Here is a 16597-nt window from a genome sequence, read left to right as displayed (position 1 = left end):
CTTGTAACATTGTTTCCCTTCTATTAAGGGGAGGCACACGACCACAGCAGGGTGGTCTTGCATTCGGTACTTTCAATCGGTTCCCGAACCGGCTAAGGGTTTCTGATTCGGGAACCGATTACATTAACATGCTGTTAAAATACAAGATACATTCAGGGACATATAATTCCAATACGATATAACATTTTAGGTCACAGTCTCTTGTGGCTGCTTCTGCCACAGTATTTAAGATAGTAAGTCATTTGTGTTTTAGCTGTTCTGTAGGCTGAAGCCGAATTCAGATTTCCTAGAAGGGACCATCAGACGTCTGTACTGTATATAGTTATTGGGCTGGACTGTGGTTATTGAATCCCCCCCAGGAAGGGTAAGGGAATCAAGCTATAAGGCAAGGAACCAGGTAATTATAGAATGCAATATGCCTGGATTTACAGACACTCTTTTGCCAACACACAGACAATGTCTTTCTAGGATGAACGCTTTAATAATTAAAGATGTGTCCCCTGATCGTTGAATGTACATAAAAAAATACTCCCATGTATTGTTTGCAATTTTTTATTTTAACTTCCACTAGTTCAGTTTCTATTTTTACTAAGGTATTTAACTTAAGTACAGCCAGAAATTGGTGCAAAATGCTATCTATCTACGTGTCTGTCTGTCTGTCTATCTATCTATCTATCTATCTATCTATCTGTCTGTCTGTCTGTCTATCTCTCTCTTTTTTTTATGGTTTTTTGGTGTGCATTCTTTGTTTATTTAATTATTGATCCATATATAAAATGTAAAGCAAAACAATAACATTTTACATATTGTAATGTTTTATTAAAAATCTAAGCAATGGGTTGCCATACTATTTGATATAGATTCTAAAACGTGCAGTATTTATTGTAATTTATCTTCTCTCCCAGTTTTGTTCCTGCAAGCTTCTCTTCAAACTTTGCATCTAATTCTTTGCTCTGCTCTTCAGTGAAATGTTTTTTCCAGTCACCTATTTCTCCTTTTCGAAAGAAAACGTTACCATGTTTGCCATGTGTATTGGAAGAATTTTCTTTCATGGTTTTAAAATCAGTTTTACTTTCAACCAACGAAATTTGCTCGTCTGTCAAAGACAGTCCAAAGAAATCAGATATTTTCTGAAGTTCGGATTTAAAATCCTCTTTCAGATTTTCAAATGTGGCCACCATAATGTTTTCTTCATCTACATGTTTGTTCCAGTCAAGAGTGTAATCAAAATAGGATCCAAAACACACTTTTCCTTCCATATATGCCTTGAAAAACAAATCCCATGATTCAAATGAAGGAAGGACAGGATTGGTGTTGGAAAAATGATAATATGACGCTGCTGTATCTTTTGGATTACGGAGAATTAATAGAATCTTCACTTTCTTTTCAAAAAAGGATTTAGGCAAGTGATCATAAAACATATGTGTTGAAAAGACTCTTGGCGAAGGTTGTCCTTTTAGATACTCTACTTTCTCAGGTTTTCCAAATTCAATCATTGCTTGATTAATCGTCACCTCCTTATTTTGCATTGAAAACAGAATTTCATGGAATATCTGGATTGCCCAATTTGTTCCACATTTAGGATATGTCACAATTATCACATCATCCTCTCTGGCTTCCAAAGATTCCAAGGCTTGAAAGGTCTCAATACTGCAGATGGAACTGGGGTACGGGACCCCTTTATAGCTGAGCACTAGCTCTTCTGGGGTTTTCTTGCTAGCCTCTGCTGCAACTTTCTGCATTTCTGCCAGGAATTTCTCCCGTTCTGTTTTTGCTTCCGTCTCAGACATCTTGATGTATAGCAGTGTTCTATCTCTTACTAGTGCTGTGTTTATGAATGTGTAAAATGGGTGTGCCATAGAGTGTGTGGAGACAGTGGAGCCGGGATAAAGTTCATGATGTCCCTCCCATAGATGCAATTCACTAATTCACAGAGAGCCAACAGTAACCTTAACAGAGTAATGCTTGCATTAATCCATACAGTACGCATTTTTTTTTTTTTTTTTAGTATTTAGTATTGCAAAGCAGTTGCAACTGTCAGTGGCGTACTAAGGGGAGCGTGGGGGGGGGGGGAGGGGGGGTCGGTCCGCCCCGGGTGCCATCAGGTAGGGGGGTGCCACCAGGGCTGGCCAGTCTTGGAGTTCAGTGAGCCGTGTGGCTGCACCGGTGTCCATATCAGCAGGGGCGCCGGGCAGCCGACACAGCTCACACGCAGGGGCTGGGAGCAGGAACTGGAGATCTGGCCTGTCTATCTCTCTATCTATTTATCTGTCTGTCTAGCTAGCTATCTATATTGTAGATTGGATTAGCCGTATTAGTCCAGTAGACAAGTTACCTCTCTGCAGCCAGCAGAAAACTCTCGAAAGATTGTCTTTGAAATATTATGTTAGTCCAATAAAAAAGGTTCCATTGCATACTGCAATACTCTGATATTTTGGCATCTTGAGGGACTTCAAGATCCACACAGACAAGCAAGTGCTGGCCAACCAAGGAACACGAGAAGTTGGACAAATAGCAAGGACTGAAAGAAGAACTAGAAAGGACGTGGAAAGTGAAGGCAGTTGTAGTCACATATGTGATAGGAGCACTTTGGGCTGTGACTCCCAAGTTGGGGGAGTGGCTTCAAGAGATTCCAGGTTGGACATCTGAGATCGCTGTCCAGAAGAGTGCAGTTCTAGGAACAGGTAAGATACTGTGCGAAACCCTCAAACTCCCAGGTCTCTTGTAGAGGACCCGAGAATATATATAGTTCTGCTGGGTGCTATTTACAGCTTTCAAGAAAAAGAGAAGAAATGAGACAAATGGAGGGGTTGGGGGAGAGGAAATGAGACCAATGAGGGGCTGGCGGTGAGAGGTAATGAGGCAAATGGAGGGGCTGGGGAGAGAAGCAATAAAACACATGGAAGGGCTAGGGGGAAATAGGACTCATAGATGGGGGAGAGGACATGAGACATATAGAGGAGCTGTGTGGGGGAGAAGGAATGAGACAAATGGAGGTCCTGGGTGGGGGGAAAGGAAATGAGACATATGAGGGGGCTGGGGGGAATGAGAAACATGGAGGAGCTGGGGTGGGGGGGGGGAATGCAACACATGGAGGGACTTGGAGGGGAGATAATGAGACACTTGGGGTAGGGGTATAAATGAGACACATGGAGGGGCTGGGCAGAATGAGACACATGGGGGGCTGGGGGTGATGAGACACAAGGAGGAGCTGGTGGGGAGGGAATGAGGCTGGGGATGGGCTGGGGAAGAAAATTATCCCAGGTGTCCCAGGGGTAATTTTTGCACTGGGGCCCGGTGGTTTCTAGCTATTCCAATGTGAATAAGTATCTTTGTGTGAAAGTTATTAAGGGGCCCCATGATTTCTGATAGCAGCCTTGGCTACAGGGCCTTCATCAAAGTTCCCAGGTAGGCTCAGTGGTTGTCAGTTTGAAGCCTGGTGTTGGGGTCATAGCAGAAGCTTGTTTGGAAGCTGTGCCCTCACTGAATGCTGTGACAGAACTGCAGTTTTGTCACTACGTAGAGACATCCATCCCAATTTATCACTTAAGAGCTAAAGTCACGTTCCCTGGTTTCCCCCCTGTCCTTTACCAGGCACAGAGCCAAAAAAGGGTGCTCACTCCAACCCGCCTAGTAACAGAGCCTCGCAGTGAAAACCGTGAGTCTCCTAATGATCACTCTGGCCAGCTGCATGGAACTTTCAGTCAAATTGGAGATCGGCTGCAGCTGGCAAAGCCTTTGATCGGGTAGTGATTTAACACCATGCGTGTGACAAGAGCGCTCTATTGACCGAAGGAGGCGGAGAAGGAGATCTATCCAGAGATATGACATATGTGGAGGTTATTTTTGTAATTTGTATGTTTTAATGATATATGGGTATATTGTAATGGCGCCATGATGTCTGGGGGATACTTAGCTTTGCCATTACTGATCTAGTTATGTCCCATACTCAGAGGCACCAGGGTGGAATTTACATTGTTCAAGTCCTGTTGGGGTCGTGTGTATAAAAGTGTGCCTAGTTATCAATCAACCAGTTCTTATTCACCATTCACGAAGTTTCGGCAAGTGTTTGGGTGAGACAGCTTAACAGCTATAATCACTCCAGGTGTCCAGTGCTGAAAAAGAGTGACCCTTGAAAGAGACACTCAAGCTGAGTGCTGAGCTCCATCACAGATGCATCCTGCTCGAGTCATAACTGAGGATAGAACTGCGAGTAAGTTTCACCTGAAGAATGGAATTGTATTTTGTCATAATTGTTAAAATTTGGAATTCAGCAAATAAACCTATGGAAGAGGCTTATATCCCCCGTGCTTCACACAATTCATGGTAACATCTCATTTAGGAGCATTTTGCTAGCGTTCTAGATTCTTCTGTTATTTGTTTTTTTTTAATTGGTTTGATTAGTCATTTCATATTTTTCTTCTGCCTGCATCAAACCTGCTTTTTTATTTATTACATTTCTATTGTTTACTCTTGTCTAGATTCCTTGACTTCAGATTATTCTTGTAATTATTTGCAATGACCTATTTTGAAGGTAGTCACTACCTTTTAGGTAATTATAACTATTAGTTACTACCTTTTAGGGATGTGTCTGTATTTTTAATTAAGCCAGGCCACACTTTGGCCCAATAATTCTATGTCATATCGGTATATAGGGATCTGACACAGTTTACCCTGACCCCTCTGCACCTGTGTATCCGGACTTCTCATATTCTAGTACCTAGTGAACACCTGCATCCCAAATCTTCCTTAGCTCTGACTGTAATCTATACCTTGTCTGTCCCTGACCTCAGTGTGAGACACCTGAATTAATGTGTCCATTTAATTATGCATTTCAAAAACATGACTTTTTTTTCAAGTTCCTTGTCCCATCTGTGAAATATCTTAGCTTTGCCTTTGATCCAGTACTAACCTGGGGGAAGCCATGCATGTAACTTCCAATTAGCCCTTGTTACCTACTCCATCTACTTCGGCTGGCATCGTGGATCTATAAACCTTAGGGCTCAACCATGGGTGGGTGGTAGCTTCCAGGAGCACCTCTAGTAGATGTCCGAGTGACAGCAACTAACTGTGGAGTTAGACAGCAGTGTAAACACTGCTTGCTCAACCTGCAGGGACATGCTCTTTGTCCCAGAACCACTACAATAAGCTGTAGTTGTGATGGCGCCTAGAGTGTTCCTTTACACATTGTTTCAATGCCATACCTCTATGCATCTTCCCTTCACAGTGATATTTCAGCTTTTCTCTTCTTAACAGTACATTTTCTTGAAAGCCTCACAAGCTAACGAGGAAGTCTATGGTACAGATACAAATATTAAATGCCAAATGCAAACAAGTCACTTAAAGGGGAATTCTAAGCACCATAACCACTACAGCACTCTTCAGCAGTTATAGCGCCAGGAGTTCTCTAAAACCATCCCATGATAAGGAGTAAAATTTTAAACGGTTATACAATTTTACAAACATCACTAAAATGGACATGTTCATTCTACTTACGCAATATCATTCTTGTCTCAGCCACTGAGTGATGGCCATATAGGACCAATATTTAGAAAGATTTGTGAAGAGGGTCTGAACAACAGTCCTTGCAAAGGACAGCATCTGGATATTTGCCCCTGAGGAAGTTCAACCCTGAACGAAACGCGTAGGGCTTTTTTAGTGTACAGAGTATTTAGCTATTTATATATTTTTTTATGTTGTTTTATTTGGCTGTTCTGTTCTTGTGGATTTCGGATCAAAGTGTTTCCACCTGATGTGCCTATTTGACACTTCGTTTCTGTAAGTGTGATATTAATAAAATGTATATTTTTTACTGAGATACTCTGCACTATTATTATTTTCTATTCTTCCTATGCATGCTACTGAGGTTCCAAGGTCCTGAAGTCGCTACATTGATTCTAGTGATATGCCTACAATCAAATTGGGTTTGTGAGTGCAAATCATTCTTATCCATTAACCCATAACTTTTGCAAACAATATTGCCCTATGTCTATTCTTATTGTTGTATTGTAGATTGCCGTTTTGGTATTTTTTGTATCTGAACAACAGGTGCCTATGAGTCCTAGGTTGAAATACGTGAAAACAGTTTGACGCCTTAATGTGGGATGCTGCCAGGAGAGGATTAGAAAAGGGGAAAGGGAAATTGTACCCCCTCCCCCTACTCCATACTATGCTCGAGTTGTGGACTGCAGTCCTACTGTCACAGAGTAAAGCAGCAAGCAATATTTGGGCTCGGCTGTTGTTAGCCCAGTCTCAATGGACTCTAGTCCTAAACTGGCCCACTGATATATTTCATATGTGACTACAGCATTTGGGCCTAACTTGGGTTAGACTATGGTGAGTATATATAGTGTAGACCAGGCATAGGCAACCTTCTGCACTCCAGATGTTTTGGACTACACCTCCCATGATGCTTTGCCAGCATTATGGGACTAAGAGCATAATGGGGGATGTAGTCCACAACATCTGGAGTGCCAAAGGTTGCCTATTCCTGGTGTAGACTGTTTGCAAGTGGCTGCAGAGGTGAGGTGGGACAGTACAGCAGGCTACAGTCTAGTGTAGTTGTTATGGTGCTTATAGTTCCCATTTAACCCTTTAATAGTGATGAAAATTGCATTAGAAATCAAATGTTTGCAGTGTTTAGCTCACTGAGCAGTACATAAGTAACTAAAGATATTTAAAAATATGCTACCTTTCTTTTCAGGGATTTGTAAGTTACCGCAAAGGCATGTTCATAAATGAAGCCAAAATGTTTTAATTTTAATATTTTTTTTTGTTCTTTGACATTTTTCTTCTGGATATAATCTGAAATTAAAATGGCTGACAATCGCATCCCTTGTCAAGATGGATGCTCAGATAGATTAGATGCACAGTAAGAGTGTGAACATTTCTGTGAATTTTTATTCTGTTTATTTTTTATTTTTTTTAAACAATGATTATTTTCCAGCTACAAGCCAGCAGTGTGAAATAGTCATAAACACATTTAGATCAAATCACATTACAAATGTTCTTAAAGCAATTTTACATACATATACTATAGATTGTTCTTCAAGACTTTCACATAAGGGTACATAATCTCTTTACCATAGATTATATGTCTAAGGATATCTCCTAGGTGGTCTGTTTGTATAAAATTAGTTTATCAAATGTAGTACTGTCTCTTGCAGTTTGAAGATTGACCTGTGCGGAAGCTGGCCAAAATCTAATTGAAACATTGAGTGAATGGTTTGTAGAAATCTTTGCTTAGGCAAATAAAATAATCTCTTAAATGGACTCTATCATCAAAAGTCATTATAACCATATCAAGATTTACAATAAGACTTTGTATAATTTTATGTTGCATGTGGACATCTGAATATCCTAAAACTGGTAGGCTTATTAATCGAAAGTGAGAATTCAAAGTGAATTTCAAATTTAAGGCCAAAACAATACCTCCCAACTTTTCAAATGGACAAAAAGGGACACTTTAATTTTGGGGTGTGAGTGGGGTGTTGTCAGGGGTGGTGTTGTTCTAAGAAAATCGTATTTACACCGACTGATTTCTAAACATATTTATTGTAGCTTACAGGCACATTATTGTGAGTATTATTGCTGTGGAGCTCTGTTATACACTCAGACAAGAGGGCCAAAGGGATTTGGGCCCAAACAAGTGACTGTCATTCTTAAATAGGGACACTTGGGAGGTATGTGAATTATAAACATGGTTATTCACTAAACAGATTTTGTCCATATGGACAAAATCCAGTGAGAATGGCTGAATTTAGACAATTGCAATTCTCATATTTACTAAAGGTAATACTGGTCAGAATTTGGCCCCTATCGAACACATTTTCATCAATCACTGGATGCATTTGGAGCCAAGATTAAATTGTTACTTTCGCATCCGAATCCTATACAAAGTCAGACCATTGTGGACTTAATGCATCCGGCAGGATAACCATTTGCAAATTATCATTTACTTTCTTTTCCAAGTGAATTGATAATTTGAATAATTATTTAACGCTGGCAGTGCTGGCAGACAATGTGCAAGTAGTTATAAAAGCCATGGCGGTGCGAGCTTTATTATTATTATTTTTATTATTATGATGTTATTTATATAGCGCCATCAAATTCCGCAGCGCTTTACAGTGGGTGGACGAACAGACATGTAGTTGTAGGGCAATAAAAATACCCCAACCACTAAAAAACAAAGATAGCAAACCTACCAAAAAGTGTGCCCTCTTACAACACCAAAAACAATAATGTAACAAATAGAGAAGTAGGGATGCAAAACCAGAGATACACTTCTAAGGTGCAGATATAAAAAATATATACAACCTTACAATAACGAAGTAGGCGATATCTATAAAAATAAATCGCACATAGTGTATTACAGAATAAACATAGAGGACAGGCAGGATGATAATGTGGAACTCACAAGATAGCAGTGATAATCAAGCCCATCATCCTCAGTCAGAATATATCTTCAGAATATATGAGACACAATCTTCTATTTTTCCTTGTAAGGTAAAAGAGACCAAATAATAGTGCAGATGTAAATAAAATTAACAGAATTTATTAGTCAATGCACTTACAACAGGGTCCAAATAAAAACGCATAAAATCCACTCCGCAAGGTGGTAGTGACAGCATACAAAGTAAGTCCCCCAAATAGTATAATCCGACGCGTTTCGTCTAGATGACTTCCTCAGGGATTCTGAAATCCCCCCCCCCCCCCAGTAGTACAAGTGTGGTTTTAAACCTCTGTCAAGTCGTAAGAAAGTCCCCATCCCATGGGAATGGGGGCTTTTAAATAACGAGGAGGAGAACACTGCCCACAAATGTTATTATCAGGAGATGGATCAGGCTTTGAGTTTCAAATAGCAGCAGTTGCCCGGAGTTTAACTCCCACTAATCTTGAGCACACCAGGACATAAACTATGCCTGGGTGATATCACCCACTGTGTAGTATATGGTGAGAAAGCACCCCCTGCCCATTAACAGATCATTTTAATATATAAATTCTCAGAATGTTCCTTTGACACGGCTTAGGATAAGGCTAGAATGCGGTAACAAATTTAAACTTGTAACCTGCTCTTTCTCTTCTGGAATCATGGGACAGAGGATATTTGATCATTGAGTGTTTCAGTACAACGTCCGTGCATATTCCAAGTCTACCAAAAGAGGGCACTGTTATTGCATGGATCTTTGGGAAAACAAAGGGTACATAGATAGCAAAGTCAGACCTTTAGTGAATTCACATGGCATTTTACTGAAATCTGATAATGGTAGCTCACCAGGAGCCTACTTAATATCTCTCAGCTATTATGTCATCTCTATATTTTATCAGACAGTTTTCAAACTCAGCATTTTATATACAAGTACCCCAGTGTCTTAAAGGTCAGACATTTCTACAAGAATGCACAATATGAGATGAATTCACTCTTTGGGTATTAAGCAAAGGAGTCTGTTAGATTTAAAGCTAAAAATAACACAATAGCTTTTGTAAACCTGTTTAGAATGTTTTATTTTAAATCTGTATGTTGTTGTTTTTTGTGCAAAATTATGATCGTTCCAACAGTTTATTCATGAAATGTCCAATCTTTCCCAATTTTTATGCTTATTCATTTCCAGCTAGTTAGTATCTCGCTTGCTGTTCTGAGTATCTCCTTCCACCCCCTTCTCACAGCCTTTTATTAGAGGAACACTATAGTGTCAGGAATACAAAATGTGTATTCCTGCTTTAAAAAGTATAGTTTAGGTGGCCGGACCCATCTTCTTAGTTTAAAAAGATATTGAACTTACCTTTTTTCCAGCTCCTCCCCACTCCGTCTCCTTAGTTGAGATTGTAATATTTGATAATCTCAGCCAATCCAATGCTTCCCCATAGAAATTGCACATGGCAGAAAAATGCTGTGCTATTTTTTATGGCGCCAATCAGCATCTACTCATAGAAATGCATTGAATCAATGCATCTCTACGGGGAGTGTTCAGCGTCTCCCACACACCGGTTCCGGAATCATCTCTAGTGGCTGTCTGAGTGAATGCCACTAGAGGTGTTACTAGGCAGTAATGGTCAATGACAAAAAACACATGGAGAGACCAAATATGTTATATAACAGCAAGCCGCAAACAATATAGGCACTCCCTAATATGCCTCAATAAATTAATATATATATATATATATATATATATATATATATATATATACAAGATACAGGATGCACACTATGACAGCCACAGTTAATTATTAAAAATCTTTATTAGAACAACCAAAATAATCAATACAAAAAAAAGCAACAAAAAAGGCAAATAGTAAACCTTACAATAATTACCACAGTATCACAATCCTCAAGCAAGAAAGACGAGCCACCAATCCCCCCAAGGTTTTGGCTACAGGCTGCCTTTATCAAGAGTGTATGTACCTGTGTCCTCCTGTATCTGCAAGGACCTGCTATACACACCAGAACATCTACATTAAGCTATAGTTGTTCTGGTGACTAAAATGTCCTATTAAAGTAACCATGATCCTATTGTGTCACTCCATTTGTATATTCATCGGTACATACGGTCAAATTGAAATCAAAAGTAACACTATTCAGTGTTTCCAAGCTTGCCAGGTACTTTATCAAGATATAACAAAATAAAAAAATTAAATGTAATGTATTTTTCACATAAAATAATTTTTTTTCCTCATTGAAGAAAATTTCCTAGCTGTGCAGTTGATTACCAATTAGCAGAATGTGTAATGACTAGGTCTGAAAATTAGAACTCTAATATGTGAACTCTTATTGCAACAGAAAACAAGCTGCCAGAGTTTCAGAGGCCAAACGATCATTGCCCAAAATGAGCATGATATTTGTTTTAAATATATTTTTATTTTTGAAGATGAGCACAGTGCGGAGTTATAGCTTGTGGTTGCCTACGCAGAGGCAAATGAATCAGAGTGAATGTCCAACAATACAACATAGTTTTGTACATACTTTGCAGGATTATGCATGTCTAGCGTGTTAGAATGCTTGTGACAAATAGTGATATAGCGTAATTACGTGGCCTGCGAGGTTTGAAATGGTGCGGTGTGCTAAAATCATATCAGAAGTCAGAAAGTCAGAAATATCAGAAATTAAAAATTATTTTAATGCATACAGTAAACAGTGCATATTCGCTTTTGCTAGGCTCAAGTAGTAGTTATAGCTGGTCTATTATAGTTAAGGCCTATACTATTTGTAATTATTACGTTGTCATTAGAGGCAATCGTTAAGCATATCAGTATAAGTATTCAAAGTTAGCCTACGCAGAGGTTTAGTACGTTAGTGTATGACCTCCTTTTAGCAGTTTAATTTGGCTTGTGTGCGCATGTGGTTCCCTACGCGGGTGTTCCTGCCCTAAACGAAATCGTAGTGTCAAAATTTGAACGGGAGCCCCCGGACGTGAGGCCTGGGTTTTCATGTGTCGTTCCTATGTAATATATAATGTTGCATTATGGATGCACTGGTCGGTTCATAGAGCAGTTAGCACGTGGTGTGGTCCATGTTGCCTCCAGTCCGTAATTGGGTTGTATGTGTTGGCATGTACCAGGGTGGAGGGGAGGGGTGGGGGGAGTGGGTGAGGGCGACCCGCATAGGGGCCACCCAAGGTGCAGGCGCCCGGTTGTCTTGTGGTGGCGTGTCCTGGGTTCAGGGTGAGTTCAGGTATTGTAAGAACTCATCTGTAGCGATGTGTCGTATCCAGTGAACCATCTGGTCAGGAGCTTTTATTTTGCCGCTGCCGTTGTGGCTTTCAGGTCCTCGAATTTTCTTATGTCCTCCACCTCCTCCACCCAGCGTCTGAGTGAGGGGGCACGTGGCTGTTTCCAGAATATGGGGACCGTTGCTTTCGCCGCATTGAGTAATCGTGGTACCACCGATTTCTTATAGGTCGGGGTGGATGTGGTTGTGTGGTGTAGGAGGAAGAAGGCTGGTGACATGGGCAGAGGAGCATGATATTTGTAAAATTATTTATTGTGTTGTGAGGAAAAAGTCTCAAACGTAATGAACACATATGTCACACTTGGACCCACTGCACAGGACCAACATAGAGGAAATGGGGTTGTAATTCAAAGCTCAATTATAGGAATTGATGCAGAATTATGGTGCCCCCTTGCCATGCGTGTGTCTGTCTTTATATGCCCACCTCATTCCCACCTCAGTTCACACATTTAGTAATGATGATTAACCATGTAAATATAATGATGATTAACCAAACAATTGCAGATGTCAATATTATGTGCTGTTTTTCTCAGCATTTTACAAACAGACACACATATCATACAGTTTAGACACACTCACACTTATATTACACTTTACAGACATGATCTTAGTGTAGCTCAAAGTCTAAGACACATGCATACAGTTTTGAAAAACTGAAAAAACACTCTCACACATATTGACACACTGGAGCTGATATGGCAATTTGGTTGACCCTATTGGGTTTGAATGCATGTTTGGCTCAGGAAACCTGAGTATGGTTTCAAGCATGAAGTTGTTTTGCACCTGACCTCAGAGTTCCACTTAACAAGAAAACACAATAAACTGTGGTGATTACTGGAAAACATCCCATTCCACTTTTTTCATATATATAATAGGATTAGTAAAGAGAAGAGAGACTCCACTCCAGAAGTGAAGAATCCACTCCATCTCTCCCAAAGTTAGGGAGGCTGGGTGGATACAAATTAATATTTAATATATATATATATATATATATATATGTATATATATATATATATATATAATACTTTGTAAGTGTGTGAATGTGTCAGTATCAGGGTGTCTGTCAGTGAGTGTGTGTGCCTGTCAGTGAATGTGTGTGTGTGTCTGTCAGTGAATATGTGTGTGTGTCTGTGAGTGAATGTGTGTGTTTATGTCAGTGTTTGTCTGTCAGTGTGTCTGTGAGTGAGTGTGTATGTCTGTGAATGAGTGTATGTCTGTGAATGAGTGTGTATCTGTTAGTGAGTGTCTGTATCTGTCAGTGAATGCGTGTGTCTACCAGTGTGTGTCGGTCAGTGAATGTATGTCACTGTATGTGTATCTGAGAGTGTGTACCTGTCAGTGAATGGGTGTGTCAGTATGTGTCTGTCAGTCAAACTGCGTTTTTGTCTTAAATAGGTAGAGGCGGCACGGGCAAAGGAAATCATGGGGGGGACAGGTAATAGTGAAATTCCCCCCAGCAGGGCTGGACTGTCTGTCAGTGAGTCTCCCTATCCACCATACAGCCCCCCTACCCACCTTACAGAACCCCCTACCCACTCACAGCCCCCTACCCACTCACAGTCCCCCTACCCGCCATACAGCCCCCCTACCAACCTTAAAGAACCCCTACTCACCTCACAACCCCTACCCACCGCACAGTCCCCCTACCGACTCACAGTCCCCCTACCTACTCACAGCCACCTGACACACTCACAGCCCCCTACCCACCTTACAGCCCCCCTACCCACCTTACAGAACCCCTACCCAACTCACAGAACCCCTACCTACTCACAGACCCCTACCCACTCATATGCATTCAACAGGTCTTCTCCAGAGCCCCAGACCCATTGCCGGCCTGCATCCTTGTGCCACTGACTGGTAATTGTGCAAGGTTCAAGTCCTCCCCAGCGTGGGGATAGTGAAGGGTCGGGGTGGTCCCAGACACTGTCTGTATTTAATCCTCTGTTTGCGTGGTCGATGCAGCGGGGAAATCAGCTTGATGGCCTTTGGCCTAGGCAGGTCAGTAGAGGGGGATTATACCGTTTGTGTTTGAGCGGTACCTAAGGGAGTCCCTCCTCTCTTCCGCCGCTCACTTCTACAATCACCCCCTGGAGGCTTCCTCTGAGGTGTTGCTGCCTTAGCTTCCCAAGTAGCCCAGAAGGTATTGAAGATTATGTCCAGTTTCTGCAAACATTTCTCTATGTGGTTGCTTGGGTCATGGTGTGGTGGCTGTTGTATGCATCCTTGTTGTAGGCGGCTGTCCGCCATCTTGTGGACAGAGACGCAGTCCGCAATGTAGTTAAAGTGGCAGTAAGTCAGCCCAACGACAATGGTGGTGTGAGTGTATGATCCAGCAGGACCGGGATAACCCCCACTGGTCCGGGGGGAGGGGAACAGGTCAATAGGACAGCCTTGTGTGATCGCAAGGAACTGGAGAGCGGCCATCTCTCCCGCCCGAATGCTTCACTAGGCCCCACTGGAATCACTAGAAGAAACAACAGTAAACACCTTGTTAGTACATTCCAGGGTGCCTCGACTGGATCCAGGGTCAGGTAAGTCTTAGTTGGAGACAAATTGGCTGCTGAGAGTTGGTTTATTGGCAATATATTGTGATCAAGCTTGGAGCTCTCAGAAAGCATCCCCTCCCCTCGAAACCATCATTTTAATGCAGGCTGTGTGAGCGATAGCCAGGAGAGGGGAGGCTAGGGTTGCATGGACAGAAATAAAAGTGATCTAACTTCTAAATGGCAGATAATTGAGCGGCGAGACATCAGAGGCATGATCTCTATAGTGTCCCTTTATGTATACATATGTTTGGGCAAGCTACATGGAATTTCCATGCATATCTGCAATTTCCTAAATGTATAGGAAATGAAACTATGTCATCTCTTCAAACACCACTTTTCATGTAAGATTCACATCAATTTGTGTAGCTAAAGCTTTGACGACAATATAATGTGTACACATACCTGTACACTTAATAACATAGAACTCCAGGCAAATAACATGCCAGTTATTCACTAAAATAGACAGTACAGCAGATGTAACAGTACAGCGTAAGGATCTTATTTGATTTTAATAACAAACATATTCTATTCGGTTTTATCTGAGGTTTTATGTCACCAAATTGGAAAGTACCACTATGCAAGCTACGCAAACTGAACTGTATCAGTTTTAAAGGCAATATGAAACTGCCCACCCACCGAATTATATGTCTGAGCTTGCCCATTCCAGCATTTATTTTTAAAACCCAATTTTTCTCTGTATAGAAGCTAAACACAATTGGAATTAGGGAATGTAGTGCTGTGTCATTGCTATTTCATACATAGTTAAATAATTGTGTTTATGTATACTATGGAACACATACCTGAATAGCAGAACAAAATGCTGACCCCTAATTACCCTCTGCACAGGCAGATGGACGAGGTCATAAAGAATATTATAGCATGATACGATATACTGGTAAAAATACCACTGCGGAATTTGTAATCTGATAAATCAAATAAGCACGCAATTGTGGCGGCTTATGTATCGGCTTAAAGATGCTGCCGTTATTATTTGTGTTGTGGCTTTGATGGAGGGTAGAAGTCATCCTCCATGTTTCAGTGGAGGATGAAAGGAAAAGAATGGAAACCCCCGTTTCCTAAATTAGGTTATTAAGGAAAGGACGTGGGATTCCTTTTTTTTCCAGCCCTCCCCTTAATTTACGCTAATTTTTAAGGGCGATGTTAATGATTTTATTGTGTTTGCAGAAGAAGTGATGTTTAGTTGACGCAAAACGCGTCCAGGTTTTTCTTCTTTTTGTTTCTATTTTTTGCTTTTTGGTGTTCTTCCTATTATGTTTTGCTGCATGGAAATGTGAATTTTTCACACATTTTGTTTGTTCATGCTGCCTTGTGTATCTATTTTTGTATAATACATAATACAAATTGCTGTTTAAATCCTGGGAGTTGTCACAAGTGTGGTTCTTCGATGTCTGAATCAGGTACCAAAGTAGTAGCTTTAACACTATATTCAGAAACACTAGAACTTTAATAATGTAGATTCAGAGACATCATGGGAATCCATCAAAGGTGTAAATGACCACACATCTTAGGGCATTGGTCCTCCCTGTATACGGCTGCTGTCTTTATCTCAGTACTCACTTGCCCCTGCAGGTTTATTCTTTGGGTACATTATATAGAGACCACTTGGTATCTTTCAATGTAACCATGATGGTACAAAATGTAACATAACAGGAAAAGACAGAATTAACCTTAAGTTAGCATCTCAGCTGTTGGCATGAGTTCAGAATTTTTACCCTGGTAAAAAGTTAAACCTGGAGGCACAGATTGAGAGAAATAATCAAAATAACAACATTCGAGAAACCCATTCGCAGTGGTGAACTAAGGGGTCCATGGGGAGTTCGGGTCCAGGTGACAGCAGACACATGAAAATCATGGGGCTGGCAGAGACACATGAGGGATATGGGGAGGGGAGGGGGGTGCAGGGCAACAAGATGTGTGGATTTGGGGACTACAGAGACATATGAGGGATATGAAAGTCGTTGCAGACATACTAGAGGGATGGCAGAGACACATAAAGGACATAAGGGGATTGCATAGATACATGTGAGAATGGCACAGACACATGAGGGGCAATGGCAGCTGACAAAGACAAAGAATGTGGAGATGATGGCAAAGATACATGAAGGACATGGGGGATTGCAGAGACAAAGAAGGAGAATGGGCGATGAAAGAGATGCATGGGGACATGGGGTAGAAGACAGAGACAGATGAGGAACATTGGCGGATTGAAGAGTCACACGGCGAGCTTGCATAGGCACATGAGGGACATGGTAGAGATGGCAGAGATACACAAGGTATTGCATGAGGCTTGATATTAAACCACTGT

General features: G+C 41.0%; 1 protein-coding gene across 1 annotated transcript in view; it reads right to left on the bottom strand.

Annotated features, from left to right (window-relative positions):
* Positions 1-792: 792 nt before the first annotated feature.
* Positions 793-16597, bottom strand: part of LOC134607820 (sulfotransferase 6B1-like) — a 57916-nt gene continuing 42111 nt past the window's right edge. The window contains exon 2 of the mRNA XM_063450386.1: positions 793-1813. Within this exon, the coding sequence (XP_063306456.1) occupies positions 864-1790 (927 nt within the window). The 5' untranslated portion in view covers positions 1791-1813 and the 3' untranslated portion in view covers positions 793-863. The remainder of the gene's footprint in view (positions 1814-16597) is intronic.

The sequence above is a fragment of the Pelobates fuscus genome, chromosome 4 (genome assembly GCF_036172605.1).
Source record: "Pelobates fuscus isolate aPelFus1 chromosome 4, aPelFus1.pri, whole genome shotgun sequence".
NCBI lineage: Eukaryota > Metazoa > Chordata > Amphibia > Anura > Pelobatidae > Pelobates > Pelobates fuscus.
The sequence above is the reverse complement of the archived record's forward strand: the minus strand, read 5'-3'. Positions and strand labels throughout refer to the sequence as shown.